The sequence below is a fragment of the Hippocampus comes genome, unplaced genomic scaffold (assembly GCF_001891065.2).
Source record: "Hippocampus comes isolate QL1 unplaced genomic scaffold, H_comes_QL1_v1.1 scaffold21, whole genome shotgun sequence".
Taxonomy (NCBI): Eukaryota; Metazoa; Chordata; class Actinopteri; order Syngnathiformes; family Syngnathidae; genus Hippocampus; species Hippocampus comes.
This window is the reverse complement of record NW_017805745.1, coordinates 60,674-75,774: the sequence shown is the minus strand read 5'-3', so window position 1 is coordinate 75,774 and position 15,101 is coordinate 60,674. Positions and strand designations below refer to the sequence as shown.

The following is a 15,101-nucleotide window of genomic DNA, read 5'->3' as shown; positions in this document are numbered from 1 at the left end:
TGGGTGCCTTTTAAAATAACCTTGAGTTAAAATACTTGGCGATGAAGAACAATGGCTATACCCAGAATTCATTCAGAGACGAAAACTGCCAAATACTGGATAACTGCCTAGTACACAGGTGTCAAACTCAAGGCCCGGGGGCCAGATCTGGCCCGCCACATCATTTTATGTGGCCCACGAAAGCAGCTCAAACATGTCAACCTCCATGATCCTTTCTAAAATGTCTACCAAAATGTCAAATTCTCATATGTAATAAATAAGAGATCTATTCGAAGGATTTTCTTGTTACCAAACCCCTCATGATAGTAACTAAAACAATAGTTGAATCAACATTTATTCTTGACTTCTTTATATGGTTTCAGTCATAGCGGCCCTACAAGTGAAACGGTAACTAAAACGTGGCCCGCGCCAAAAATAAGTTTGACACCCCTGGCCTAGTAGGTACAACCATCCATTTTATTCTGTCTGTGGCATCATGACCTATTTCACCACCCAACCCAGCCCTGGTTCACCCCGAAACACACTAAGAAATCTTTAATCGCAAGGACAAAAATATGAGCTTTTAAAGGTTATTCACTGCAAATCTCTCTATACGGTCTGTGAGGGCCATTAAAAGTGATTCTTTCACCCCGTGCCTCCGTTTCCTGGAGACAATGTCAAAGGTGGACTGTCTGTAAAAAGCTGAAATTCAAAGCAGATTGTGATTCTAATTTGAAAGGTTCTCCTTTATGTCAGAGGCGTACGGTTTATTACTCAATAAATACATACGGACATCCAGGATACCACTGCCGCAATGTCCCCTACATTCCAAAACATTTCTGTCGATTCCCACGGAAAATGTCATCCCTAAAATCTGCTCCTGTCAAATCTGTACGTTGCTGAGAGAACAAAGCGCTGAAGGTTTTGTCAAAACAAAAACAATTAATTTAAAGATATATAAATATACAGAAAAAAATATATATATATACACAAAGAACAGCCTGGCAGACGTGAGAACAATTTGAACAGATTTCTTTTGGAACTCACGGGATTAGATCCAAATCTAAATCGATGGAATTTTGTCCATGTTGGATAATGTACTAGAGTACATTTCATTTTTCGCAATAACGCTCCAAAAAAAAAAAATCTCGCCGCAGCTCCCCACCCTCGAACGACTTCACCAGGTGGGCATCATGTCAGGGAACCAGACGCGGCCCAGATGCTTCGACACCTCCCAGTGGATATCATCCAGCCCGTAGCGGTGATCTGGAACAAGCACTTCTTCCATGATTGACAACTGGGTCAGTCTGTCTCCGCACATCTTGACAAACTCCACAAAGGCGCTGCAAGACACTTCGCACTCTCCCAAGCCGATGGCCGAGAGCTGCGTGCAGCGCTGAGCGATGCGGATCAGCTCCTCATCCAGCGGCCGCAGCCCATTGGCGCACACCACCAACTCCACCAGGCGAGGGCAGGTGAGCCCGACGCGGCCCAGCACGTCTTTGCTGACCGAGCGGCCGAAATACAGATGCGTGACGGGCAGCTCGTCACGGAAGAAGGGGCCAAACTCATCCTCGTAGAGGAAGAAGTACATGACCAGGTTGAATTTCGGGGAGTGGCGCACCATGGCGTCCCAGCTGCTCTTCTTGATTGTATGGAACTGCTGGCCCGGATTCTCACTCACCACGTCGATGCGCAGGTGCTCCAGGTGAACGTGCTTCTCTGAGGAAAGTGCGATGAGGAGCTCGTCGCTCAGCAAATGGTAGTTGAGAGCCAATTCTCGCAGACCGTGGCACTGATCGGCCACACATAGGATGCCTGAGGGAGGAGAATGTGACTTAGGCCATGAAGAAAAGACCGAAGTTGCGCAGTTATACTCAGAAGTAGTCAAGAAATTTTGGAATGCACTGCTAAAAAACAAATCAAAACTTCATTTCCTTTTCGCTTCTTCCCGAAGACCTCCACATTTTCTATTTGTTAAAAGTTCAGCCATGGGGCCAGACAGAATTGATCTCGCCAAGACGGATTGCTGCAGCAACTTTGCACACCAATAGCAACAATTGTTGTAGATCAATCGAATGGTAATGATAATTTATCACGAGGCCTTATTCCCTAATTTGTTCTCGTCGTCAGTACCTGCGGGTGACACGTGAGGACAACTGCTCATTTTCAGCAGTTTCAGCGTGTCGCTGTTATTGGCCACGAGTACTTTGAGGGAGGGGTCGTCCACAGGCGTGTCATCAATCTTCAGGGAGGACAACGATTTGGAGTTGACAAAAACCACCGTCAATGCTGAGATGAAGTGAGACTGTTGAACAGATACCGCAAAACAACAAATATGTGAGTTTACTTTTATATCTCGATGGCAAAAGCACCATAGCCGATTGTGCTCAGAAAGACGGCAAACGCCGGCAATGTCGACAACGGGGATGATGTCATTATTTTCGTCATGCTATGCTTTTGTCGAATTGTTGCTTTTGTTTAATTATGGTGTTATTTTGAGACGGCTCATTTTCAGGATGCAGAAGAAACATTTGGTCGGACTACGACAGGTATGACAATTCTACCGCGGAAGATTCTACTGACCTTCGGCAGCTCCATGAAGCTGGGCCGAGCCGTGGAGATGAGGCCCAGCGTTTTCAGAGAGCAATTAACAAGCTGAGAGAGGATGTCGCATGCCGCTTCTGCTGACTCTCTGCTGCTGTCCACCTGGGTGAGGAATGACAAAGACTCCGATTTGAGCTGAGACGGCACATCCGCAACGGCACCTGTTCTCCCCTCGCAGACGGCTCGTACCTTGAAGCTGACGTACTGCAAGTGGTCGGCGTGCCTTTTGATGATTTGCTTAATGAGGTCCGGGTGTGTGGCCTTCAGGTAGGAGCTGGCTGGCTGATTCAACTCAAACTCAAAGCATCGCCACAGCTCAGGCATGTGAAAAGCGTGGTTCCAGCCTCGGCACACCTGCGTTCATACAAGTCGCATCAGTCCCGCCTGGTCCGAGTCACCCCAGAATTAAAACACCCAGGAAATTGCAACAACTCTCTCAATACCATCATCTGTATTTTCAATCCGTTATGACATTAAATGACTTGGACTTAGCCATGTGTCCAATGTTGCCTTAGCCACCAGGGTCAGAGGTCACACCCCTTCCTTGGAGGAAGTGCACAGAAAGTAATGGATCCTGACTAGACGGAGTGCAAGTAATGACCTGAAAACTGAACTCACCTTCTTATTGTTTTCTAAAATGGTTTATGGGTAGAGGTGTCAAATTTGTTTTTGTTCAGGGAACACATTCATCCCAGTTTGATCTCAAGTGGGCCGGACCAGTGCATTTGCGGCCCAAGAAACTATAACTAAGTCCACGTTTCCCCATTTTTGGATGCAAACGATTCCATTTGGAAAATATTCACATTTATGAATTATCTTGATGAAAATCTTGTTTCAAATAAAAAGAGTGCAATTTCAACACTATTTGGAATCACGTGCAATTCAACTTAAGAGTCACGGTGGCACCTTTTATAGAGCAACTAATGATAACGAAATCATTTGAAATTGACATAATTTCCATGTCCATCGGTAAGTCTTGACAATCTTAACTAAACTCATCACACCACACAAACTAAGGCGGTAACTATTGAGAAAGAGGTTATTCGGCTATTTTGAAAATATATGTATAAAAATACTAACGAGCTTTGGCAGTCCGTGAAAAAAATTAAATTGTGGTTGCAAACCAATCTTATTTGAACTGAAGCATGCTTACTTCGCTCCTGAAACTTTGCATTTTAGAGCCTTCACAAGGGCTTCAACATCAGGCGTGCAATACTGAGTTGCAGACGATTTGAGAATGTCATTTAAATCGTCATCAGAGCACCCTCCAGTGGACAAAACCAGCAACGACAGTTAATTTGGTAGAAAATTTGAAATTGTTCTGTCCCCATGGCCCAGATTGGACGCTCTGGTCAGCTGATTCTGGCCTGCAGGCTGCATGTTTGACAACATTGATTTATGGAGTTCATTTAGGTTGTCATTACATCCCCATATCAAAATTCCCTGGACTGCTTTTGGAATGATTTTGCAAATGACAAAAAAAACAAAACAGCAACTGAGAGGTGATTAATTATGATAATGAAAATACAATTTCCACTATAGCTGTCTTAAAATTACCATTTAAACTGTATGTCAGTCATTCACATCTTTCTTTCTCTGCGTGCAGAAGTCCAACAGTTGTAAAAGTTCTGTGTAAAAGAGGAAAACCATTGCTTCCTGCCGAGTACTTTCCACTGATTGTACTGACTCTAGATTTGCTCAAATGTGTACCTGAGATGCATACGCTCTATCCAGCAGAGGCAGGTACTGGAATATGTGGAGAAGGACCTCCTGCGGCAGGCACTCCCAGTGGACCGCTTCTTCGTCAAGTTCTGCGTCCCTCCTCTGTTTACGAGACCGCTTGAGAGACCCGCTACTGGTGCCGCCCCCATCCTCCTGTTTAGTTCCCTGGAGACCTCGTTTCATCCTGGAGGTTACAATCGGTCGACTGTTGAGGGGGGCCGTGGTAATCACGTAATTATGTGAATATGCTTGATCAGACAACAGATGTAATTACACTGAACTGATGGAATTTACATGATTTAACAGTATTTATACGTTCTTCAAATATAATAAGATTATCAATTATTACTATTAGTGCCGTTGCCCGCCAATATTCTGTCAAAATAATTTTCATATTTAATTCAGAAGAGCAAATGGGGATAATGATGTATGGTAGGTTGACATATATTCAAAGTCAGCATTGCAACGACTCGGCTCATCTGATAATGATCAGCGATCACATTCAAGAGGGTGGACACGCCTCCCTTTTGCCACAACAAACACGAGCGTCTCGTGAGCAATTCATAAACACTACGTTATCTTCGACTCGCCAAAACTGGTTTCCCAGCCAAGATAACAAAAAAAATGCAGTTAGCTCTGACTCTCGGGTTATATCTAGCATTGGCTAAAACTGACCGCATTAGTAATTTGCTTACACACACACACACACACACACACACACACACAACAGTTAGCTCGCTCACTTGCATGTCATGTAGCTTAGCCAAGCCATACTTAGCACGTTCGAGAAAATGTAGAGCTGCCAACGTGCAATCGTCGAGTTAAACACAGATACTAACAAGAGTCCCAAAAGTCTTCCGCTTACCTGATTTCGCCTCAGTCAGCTGCTTGTTATAAAAAGCTACCAGTGAGCGTCAACCAGGTCCGACACAACAAAACTGCGTTCGGGCTGCCCGACCGCTCAAACACATTGGACCATAAAGCGTCGCGATTGATCGAGAGATTGGTAAATATCAGCGAGGATGCGAAGAGTGGAGATTTCCAGACGCCGTTTCGTCTCCGAACGCGTGACCCAGATTCGTCCGACAGGGCTGATTCAGTAGTTAGTCAGTCAGTTTAAGATGGCGTTTGCGTTGCTGGCGTCGAGAAGCCGATCGGCTGCCTGACCTGCCTGCGCTTACAGTGAAAGGTCAACCGGGGGCGCTAATTCACTGAGTTTTCTATGCTACTCGAGTTTCATTTTAACAATGGGGATAACGTTAAAAATCAAAACAAACAAACAAAACCCACACTGGTAAAAGTATGGTATTGCTATATAAAGTACAGACATTTGCCCTTGGTTCACCATCTTTCTCTCACATTCCCCAGAATATGCATGTTCGTTTTATTACGGCCAATTTCTACTTTTCCAATTTCCTTCCAAATCGTCCACGAATATGGAAGTGAGTGTGATGTTTGCTCAATGTGCTGTGATTGGCTGGTGAGCTCTCGCCTACTAACCAGCGACAGTATAGAGCGCAAGCGCACTATACTGTCGAAAATGGATGGATGGGTGAACGTGTAAGTGGGTCTGCTCATTTTAAAGTTGTATTGTCATAGTAAGACAAAGGTTTCTATCTGTAAGTTTGCTATTCTGAGGTATACATTAGTGTGTCCTCCTGTAGAACAGCCTGGAAATGTTCTCAACTTGAGGCAAGCTCGGTGAAAATGACATCCACGGTGTGTACAAATGTACACGAATCAATTGACTACTACAGTGCTGATGAAGAAATCAGAAATCCAAAAATACTCCCTGAAGACAGAGCATTGCGTTAAACAAAGACACTCCAAGTGCATCTGTGGAACATAAGTGCAGTTCATGGAATCCAGACCAACAAGGTTGAATGTTTCGTATTGAATTTATTAAATTTTGTGTTTTGCAGGATGGTCGGTTTTAAACACTGAAGATTGTTTTGGTTGTGAAAACATAAGTCTACTGATCTTACAGGAATTAAAACACGAATGCCAGACCGTAAACAATTTCTCAAAGGAGCAGTGGAGGAAGTTCTTAGGGGTTTGTATATTGAGGTTTACAGTGCAATCAATTTTAATAACGAACAGTGCAACAATTCAAATACAAAAGTGTTTCATTCATTGGAATTTGGAACCGTGAGTAAAAACAGTTTGCACCGCTTCAACAAATATGCCATTCTTTCACGATCAAAGTGGTGGTTTTATTTTCCCACAAAGTCAGTCCAATGCTGAACCGGCGCAGTAAAAGACAGATACACTCATCACACATTACGAAAAGTCTGTCACTTGTCATTACCTGACTTTTTTTTTTTTCACATATGGCCGGAATTTCAGGTATTTGCTCTCAGTAAAACAATAAAGCAATGTCACCTTCCCTTTTTAAACGTGTGGTGCTGCAGAGTAGAAAATGAATAACTGATGATGGGAGTCAGTTACATTTGGCCTAGTGATGCTATTTTTTTATACCTTAATGCTCACTCTGTGGGTAAGAATGGAAATTGCAGCATTGATTATTGAGCAGCATCAAAGGGGAAATCAATCAATTTGAAGAAATCCAAAAGGAATTGCAACTATGTGCTTCGAATTGTAACCAGTTTTGCCAATTGTTGAGCTAGTTCAAGCTCTTTTGTCATTTACGCATCATGCATTTCGAGGTGAGCAGTAAACCTCATCATCAACAAGGAAAGTCATCAAAGTCACCAGATGAAAGAGTAAATTACAACACATGTATGCTGTTAATTCCAACAACCAGAATTTAAGGCAGAAGGCAAACGGTAAAAATAGCTTTTTCATTTGAGAGGCTTCAAATAGTCTGCGTGGTGCTTGATAGATTAATAAGCAAAAACAACCCAATAGCTCAAGATAGTGTAGGAGTTGTCTTGTTCTTGATTAAATGATTAAGGGACAGGTCATTTAGCTTTGACCTTGTTTATTTAAAAAAAAAAAAAAAAAATCGGAATCGACTGCATCACACGCTCAACACCATCTGCTTCCGCTCACAGTTGCACTTTCTTCTGCTCCCAAACACATCGCTGCCTTTGTGATTCTTGCAGACTCCATGAGCGATTTAACCACAGCAACGGATGCTTTGCCCTCGTCCACAAAGTCATCAGCCTTGCCAAAAGCCAGCACAACTTGCGTCGTTTGGGCGCTTCTAATCGTAGATTACACTGTTGTGCAGTGGGCCATGGCTCACGTGTGGTTGCTGCTGTTAGGTAATTGTCTCTTTGTTGGGGAGTCTCTCATTCTTTGGGCGGCACAGTGTGTATGGACAGGCACGCCGCCCGGCAGACACACCACTTCGGGGTCACTGAAGGTGTTGTGGCATAAGTGGCATCCCTTCTTTGTCGACACAGCAATTGGCTTCTTTGTCTCTTTCAACTGGATCAGAAAAAAAAAGTGTGTAAGAGATGTGGTCCAGCAATGAAAACTATTTCCAATACAAGGGATCTTTGACTGAATTGTGGTATGAACTATGAATATCAATCAAATATGCCAACATACAAAAACGACAAAACTTTTGTCACCATTAATGTGAAAAGAAAAAAACCCACGCAGGCACGGGGAGATCATGCAAACTCCACACAGGAAGGCCGGAGCCTACACTTCGACACTGTGAGGCCGACGTGGTGCGCACACTGGTGCAACCAAATAATCTCAGTTGGTTAACCTCCCCTCTCTCGTAGAGTTAATTCCACAAAAACCTGACATTTGAACAGGCATTTTACATCCGCTATATGCATGTTTGTATGCATGTACTCTGTGCGTAATGAGGCGTTCACCTTATCGTGCAGTAGTTGAAGATGTTCCGAGTGGGCAAGCCCGAGAGCAATCTGGGACGTGCGGGAGGCATGCATACTAGCCCTGATGGCTCGACCCAGAAAAGGCCGGAGTAGCTGCAGCGACCAGCCTTCCGGCAGTGTCCTCAGCACCCGGACAGGATCAAACAACTCTCCGTGACGATTCAGGAGGTCAACCGCTGCCATTTCTAGATTGCCGCTGTCGTCGCACACTGCTGACTGGGATTTCCCGGTGGCGCTTTTGTCAAGATACATCCCCAGGAGGAGGTGGAACAGCTGCTGTTTGTAAGCAGAATCCCGACAAGACGAGGTCCAAATACAAAAGGCTTCAGCAGATTGGAAGTCTCTCAGCTTGTGCACTAAAATATGCAGCGCTTTATCATGGTCCTCCAATTTTCCATACAGAGTTGCACGCTCCAGCAGCAGTTGCTCGCAGTTTTCCATCTTACCTAAATAATGTAGACGCAAAAAAAAAAAAAAAAAAATTGATGAAATAAACAAACATGCAGTCACATCAGTAGTTCTTGAACAGAAAGAATCTGGAGGAAACTTTTGTCGCAAATAATTTTGTAATGGTCACATTTTAGTATGACAGTGATGAGAAACATGTTGCCCCATCAAATATCAAACAGCTCTCGATCATCAGAATGCATTTCCCAATGACGAGCTCACCTAAAAGAAACTGAACTCGGTACAAATTGGACTCCCTGAGTAGACCTTGGAGCTTCTCTCTGGATCTGCTGAGCTGCTCTTCATTGGTCGGAGACTCTGACAGTAAAGAGAAGACCCTCTCCAAGTACAGGACTGCCAAATGCGTGTGGAATTGCTCCTCCTACAGTCAAGAAAAGAATCACAACTGCAAATTTATCGATATTAAAGGTCCTCTCAAATAGTCAGAACACCGGCACATAGAGTTGTGCATTTAAAATGATGTCTGTCGGAAAAAACAAAAAACAAAATCAGTGTGAGCCTGATGATGTCAGCTCCAGAATGATGCTAACCTATTGCAATTGTTTTCCTGTTTTGTCAACGTTATTTTCTCATGAAAGTTAACTAAATGGGCTGGACTAAGCAGGAGGAGTGTAATTTGCAGCAATCATTTCAACGATTCTGAATTTTACAATACATCTTTATTGATATAGTGCTATCACAACAGCCGCAGCTGTAACAAAGCGCTTTACAGAACAGTTAAGATAAAAAAACAAAATACGGTCATATAAAACAACACACAAGACATGGACAGTCATGCAAGTGAGTTTAGGGAAATGTGGATCATCTTGAGGCCATCCGTCCTTTAAGTCCAGTACAATACAACCATTTTTGTTTTTAACCTTTGATACAACATAAAACAAACCAGCATTTAATAATATGCTCGATTTGTATAGTATAAGCTCCTATCACTCTTTCTATGGCCATCCTGTTCACATGAAGATTCTGTGAGCGGTACCTGAATCCGTCGTTCATGCACCAGGTGTTCCAAGTAGAGAAGAAGAGCCTCCCTGTGCCTTTCCAGGTATGTAATGACATCCTCGGGATTCATGTCTGACTGGGCTTTGCCAACAGACCTCTTAGTGAAGATGTGGACAGCTGTCTATGAAGAAAAGTGAAAGCCACGGGTTACCATTGCACCTAAATTGCATGATACACGCTAGCAAATGAAAGTGCTGTGGCCACAACAGCAGTAATGGAGAGGTATTTATTCCACAATACGTTTATTATTCCGCTTGTGTCATATGATGAGTTTTTTTTTTAAGTTTTGGTTACCTTATTGAGCTACGTTGGAGAAACAATAGTTTTCTTTGACTATGACTTGTCGTCATTTCACAATGAACTGAAAGTAACATCTGCAAGCAACTAATAGAGGTTGACCTACAGTGGGATTCTTGTGTAGGGCCCAGGTTGCAAACTTCCACACAAGGTCCACATCGGCAGTGGAGCTGAGAAAATCTACAATATACTCAAAGAGATCAGGTCTTGTAGAGTCCTGCAGTTCCCTGTCTGCAACCCGAATCCACATGGGGGGGGGGGGGGGGGGGGGGGGTGAAAAAAAAGTACGTAAAGAATTCCGTCCTATTGCATTGGTGTAGTTTCACACATGTGAGTTTACCTGAAGTGCTGCCGGATCCTGACCATTACAATGGTAAAGCAGCCCAAGTGCAAAATATCTGGGAAACGGAGGAAGGAAAACGATGCTTGATGAAACAAGATCTTTTCTGGGATACTTTTTTTATACAAAGTACTGCGAGAACCAATACAAGGGTGGTAATCGGCAGCTGCATATGTGATAGAAATACTGTTTGACGCCTTTCCCCTTATCAAGACATGAATTAACTCTGCACTCAAACTCGGTGTTCATTGTTGCGATTGTGGCTGCATTCAAAGATTCAAACTTTGCTCTTCAATTTCTCCAGGGGACTCCTTGCAGGGAAGTCAGGTGCACCATAAATTAAATATTAAACACGAGGTCTAAAGTGCAGTCAAGTTTCAGTTTTATGGGAAAATGTTTGGGATGATCCATTTCATCGATCACTCGACACCATCTGCTCCAAAGCAGCGTGGAAAGGGATGGAAATCAAAACACAGAAAAAGCATACACACTTTTGATATTTCTCCAGCCAGGGAACACAGTCTGCGAGCATGCAGGCGTTGTCTGATGCTAGCAGGTCGAGAAGGCTCTCGTGATTCTGTTCAGCGTACAACTTTAACAATGCCGTGTCCACATCCTCTCTGCAACCGTTAACGACTTCTGTGCTTCGGACCTGCAAAGTGAGCAGCATAGGCACGGATAATAAACTATGAGGCACGTGGATGGAAAATAACAAAAGCATTAAGCCTCTGACGAGAAAATTAAATAAAAGCAATCATGTATGTATATAAAAAAAAAGAAAAAAAATTTCTCTGTTACCTCTGTCAAATAAGTGATTAGGAATCTCTTGCATTTCAAGACTTTTTCCTGATCACCCTGTGCCAGGTGGTTGAGATCTGCAAACTCATGGAGAGGAGGGTGGCAGCGTGTGAAGGAAGAAGAAGCTGGCAGGAGCAGCGGGTAGAGAGAAATCAGCTCACGCACATCCAGCTGACCTTTCCTGCAAAGGCAAAGCCAAAGAACGCAATGTGGTGGACGCCAACCGACTGCCCCTGACAACCTAACGCCGCATAAAAACATTTACCTGAAATGTTCTTTTGCTTCTACAAACTGAAGTTGGCCAAACTGTATGAAGCCTGCCTGCTGCAGGATTCTTTTGTACAAAACCTGTGTCACCGTGTAGAAATTGAGATGAAAATTCATACTGTTGACATGATGTCATCGGTTGAAATACATGTCGGACACATGCAGATGATAGTAGAAATTAATCATTGATCCTTTTTATATGGAAGATATTTCGGACAAAATGATGTGGCACAATTATAACAGAACACATAATAAAGGGACTGTTTATTACCATGAACTTTTCTTTGGGAATACTTCTTTGTGCCCCCTCTGTTAGGACAAGTGCCTCCTCCACTCTGTGGCTGGCCAGTAAGTCCTGGATTTGTCTCTCCAGCGGCAAGGGCACCATAACGTACACAGCTTTAGTGGACGCCACAATGACCTTTCCTAAGGACAAAAAACAAATAAATAAAACAGCATCAGAACTCCACTGCTCTACACGCTACCCATCATCCTGTTCAGACACCATATGAAGATGAAGAAAAAGAACAGCAGGAATATTCATGCCCGAGTACCTTCAAAGTCTTGCAAAATGCGGCCATCCCTGAATGAAAGTGTCTGCTTCAGCTGCTGATCCAACATGCTGTGGATGGTGATGAAGCTCTCATCCAAGGCCACCACATATGGGAAGCACACAGCCGCACCAATGACACTCTCGGACCAGTTGACGGGGGCCCGTTGAGAAGCCCCTTCCGCGTTAGCAAACATGCCTATCGGGAAGGGCCAGGTGGAGATGTTCAAGAGACATGACAGGCCTTACTACCTCATTTGAGCGTGATTGACATGAGGTCATGTTTCATTGATGACAGCTTGGTTAGTTAGACGGTTATGGAAAGGTGACAGAATTGATTGCCCCCAAAAAAAAAAAAAAAAAAACCTCTGTAAAGGGGTGATGCAAGAGCCAAGGGGAAACCTGTTAAATTGTTGGAGGCGCTACGGATAAATGTGCAGCTCAAGAAAAGCTTCTCCGTTTGAAGTCGTCTGCTTGCGTGGGTATAATGACCAACCGGCAGACAGAGGTGCAATGAAAAAGCATGCTGTGTCTGGTACTTGGTCGTACCCACTTTGTTTTGTGTATTATTGCCATGACAGGGCTGGAGGTCCTGATTTTTCAAACACATTGATTACATTATGGAAAAATGAAGCTTCAAAGATGCTTCATAAACCAGTTCTTGTATTTTTAACTCATCTAGATGGCACTCCGTGTACAACTTAGGGCTGAGAGCAGACTGATTAATTAAACTCCTTTCTCTAAAACAACAGTGCCATCAAGGGCTCAAAAAAATTTGACAACTTGTTCATGAAGCATCTTTGAAGCTACATTTTCCAATCACTAATTATTGAATAACAGAATGTTATAATAGCCATTGAGATGCTAGCAAGCCAAAAAACATTGACAGAATATAGTGACAGCTCTGATTAAATCAGTTGTGTGTGTGAAGTCTTTAAAAAAACACGTTGAAAAAGGTGCTTCATAGGCAAGTTGTAAATGCCATGAATAAAGTGAATAATTAAAAGCCAAAGCTTGAGCATCTTTAAATTGGAGGTAATTTTGAAATGAAATTGAAACTCATCATGACTCAACTTACCAAGACCACCCGGTGCCGCCAAGAGGAACTCCTCCCGAGCAATCCTTTTTACAATGGGCCTCCGCTCCTCACTGTTGTAAGGGAAAAGATCTTGTGCAGCTTCTGTGTTGTAGTTTAGGATCATGTACTGCGTCGCCAACGCCAGGCACAGGAAGTAACCATCGAGACTGACAGCACAGGGTTGCTCCGGCGTGCTCACCTCTTTGACCAGCTGTACCCTGTCCTCATAAACCATGTAAATTTGCACTGTCCTACGCTTCAAGGAAAGGACACCCATTTCCACGCAGAATGGATCACCGTTCACCGGATTCTCATTAATGCAGAATGTCGTCACACCTCTAACCCTGGCACCGCCTCCTGACGTTGACGGCACATTTTCCAGCGTCACCATGTCCACAAGAAAAACTATTCCATCGCAAAGGACTATGAGACGCTCCAAAGCAGAGGCAGCCCGCAGCTCTGCCACTGGCTTCTTAAGGCCCATGTATTTGTGCAGTAGTTTCTGAGCCGCATAAGTCAGTCTCCCTTTGGCGGAAGTGAGCTCGTCGAGCAGGAAGTGGTGGATGAAGCAATCGTTGGTTCCCACATACAAGTGTTTCCCACAACATTCTATACATTCAATGTTGATGCGAGCCTTGTCGCCCATGAGGAGGTCCCGCTCCACAGCCGGGATGAGCTCGAAGGCCTTCACGCTCATATTGGTCGAGGCATTGAGACTAGAGGAAACAAAAAAGTGGGAGGAGTCATCTTATCTGTGAAAGAATGGTCAGTATGGAAAAAGACCACTATTAGTACAGTGATATCACTGCCAAATTATATTTTTAGCACATTTGAAAGGCCCAGATTCCATGAGAATTGTAAAAGGACAAAGCCAGACTATTTCTTTGGCATGTCCCAAACAATCGACTAAAATGAAAAAGTTCAATTTTCAAAAACATAAATAGATGGGTCTTGAAGTGGACATTTTAAAAATCACTTTACAGCCATATTAATCCTCACATAAACGTTTGAAAGTTAAGATTAGAGTACAGTACACGTTTAGAGGACCACAACACCATTGCTTGTTTTAATGCCCAGCCAATCTGCAACACATAGACAGGCAAACAGAATCAGGAGTAAGGCAGAAATGAAATATGTGTAGTTGATATGCTCTGCCATCCACAGTATTTAGCACTTGAATACAAGTACATGCAGGTGATTTACTGCATGATATCCTTGTAATGTATATTCTGTATGAATAACTGTCACAAACCTGATGTATCCTGACAGTACGAAATTCGTTCCCATTTTCTTTTTGATACTATTTCATGTGTCACTTTTGAAAATGTTTCTGGTCCTGTTAAGCAGGCGACAGCACATATCAAAACAATAGCGACGCCCTTTTCAAGTGCTAACGCTCAGAATGTTAGTGCTAGCTAGCCTGTCAAATTCATGGACGCTAAGGTCAATCACGGGGTATACTTGTTGTTAACGCTGCTTAAATGTGACCCAATTAGGTTGAAGAACGTAGTGCATCCACAAACTATTGAGGAAATCTTGCCTCGTGTTTAATTCATTCAATAGGAAGCTAACGTTAGCCTTCACTGACTGCTCTCTGCTGCCAATGCTAGCAATCGATATGGGACTTTTCATGGGGGTTATTCATCATATGATCAAACAAATATACACGCACGCACGCGCACACACACAGGGTGACACTTATTGAAACTATGCAAATCTTTCCAACCAGCCTTTCTTCCCTGAAGACGATCTGCGTGTACCAACCCCCTGCCCAGTTTCCCACATGCTTGCTTGGCATAACTTACCGCTCAAGACACCCTCGCTGAGACAGACTGGAAACAGAGGAGAGCAATAGCACTACTCCTCCGCAAATAACCACGAAATATGCACACGGACAAATATCAAGATGTCCATTTTGACAGGTGACACAAAACCGCAGGAAGTGGCATGAATGGTGACGCTCGATCTCGTCGATCCAGAATTAAACACCGCCCAGAGCATCTGACTCTCACTCTGATCTGACTATTCAGGATTGCGTTCATGACCATTCAGCAACACGAATACGTCATTCTAAATGAAGCAGTTGAACGCTTGCTTCCCCAAAATCTCAGCAGAAAAAAAATATTTCTGATATCAGGAAGATTTTTTTTAATTATTTTAAATACGTTAAAATGATCTGAT

General features: G+C 43.4%; 2 protein-coding genes and 1 long non-coding RNA gene across 5 annotated transcripts; 1 reads left to right on the top strand and 2 right to left on the bottom strand.

The window, feature by feature from the left end:
• Positions 1-430: 430 nt before the first annotated feature.
• Positions 431-5,532, bottom strand: LOC109524622 (F-box/LRR-repeat protein 3-like). 2 transcript variants are annotated; one of them, XM_019884617.1, is made up of 6 exons: positions 5,174-5,532; positions 4,297-4,513; positions 2,776-2,940; positions 2,566-2,688; positions 2,116-2,287; positions 431-1,797 (listed from the first exon to the last, which is right to left on the bottom strand). In XM_019884617.1, the coding sequence occupies exons 2-6, from the start codon at positions 4,489-4,491 to the stop codon at positions 1,157-1,159; spliced, it is 1,296 nt and encodes a 431-aa protein (XP_019740176.1). In that variant the 5' UTR covers positions 4,492-4,513; positions 5,174-5,532; the 3' UTR covers positions 431-1,156. The 2 variants fall into 2 exon arrangements, with proteins under 2 accessions (XP_019740176.1, XP_019740175.1); XM_019884616.1 differs by having other exon boundaries at positions 4,297-4,492; positions 5,174-5,530.
• LOC109524624 (uncharacterized) lies at positions 2,225-2,668 on the top strand. The gene is made up of 2 exons (XR_002169989.1): positions 2,225-2,319; positions 2,498-2,668. It is a non-coding gene; the product is annotated as an uncharacterized LOC109524624 (long non-coding RNA).
• A 1,089-nt stretch (positions 5,533-6,621) lies between the features above and the next one.
• On the bottom strand, positions 6,622-15,085 carry tgfbrap1 (transforming growth factor, beta receptor associated protein 1). Of its 2 annotated transcripts, XM_019884457.1 has the most exons (14): positions 14,726-15,085; positions 13,976-14,002; positions 12,921-13,636; positions 11,847-12,041; positions 11,564-11,718; positions 11,291-11,373; positions 11,026-11,206; positions 10,719-10,879; positions 10,228-10,285; positions 9,994-10,137; positions 9,568-9,711; positions 8,793-8,952; positions 8,103-8,569; positions 6,622-7,701 (listed from the first exon to the last, which is right to left on the bottom strand). In XM_019884457.1, exons 3-14 carry the CDS (start codon positions 13,615-13,617, stop codon positions 7,513-7,515), a joined length of 2,634 nt encoding a protein of 877 aa, XP_019740016.1. In that variant the 5' UTR covers positions 13,618-13,636; positions 13,976-14,002; positions 14,726-15,085; the 3' UTR covers positions 6,622-7,512. The 2 variants fall into 2 exon arrangements, with proteins under 2 accessions (XP_019740016.1, XP_019740015.1); XM_019884456.1 differs by lacking the exon at positions 13,976-14,002.
• Positions 15,086-15,101: the final 16 nt, after the last annotated feature.

Coding starts and splice junctions, on each gene's coding strand:
- LOC109524622 (XM_019884617.1), bottom strand. CDS start 4,491: ATGAAACGAGGTCTCCAGGGAACTAAACAGGAGGATGGGGGCGGCACC. Junction 2,941..4,296: donor ATAGAGCGTATGCATCTCAG/GTACACATTTGA, acceptor GTATGAACGCAG/GTGTGCCGAGGCTGGAACCA. Junction 1,798..2,115: donor TCCTCACGTGTCACCCGCAG/GTACTGACGACG, acceptor CTCCTCCCTCAG/GCATCCTATGTGTGGCCGAT.
- tgfbrap1 (XM_019884457.1), bottom strand. CDS start 13,617: ATGAGCGTGAAGGCCTTCGAGCTCATCCCGGCTGTGGAGCGGGACCTC. Junction 8,570..8,792: donor CCGAGTTCAGTTTCTTTTAG/GTGAGCTCGTCA, acceptor TACATTATTTAG/GTAAGATGGAAAACTGCGAG. Junction 7,702..8,102: donor TTCAACTACTGCACGATAAG/GTGAACGCCTCA, acceptor TTTCTGATCCAG/TTGAAAGAGACAAAGAAGCC.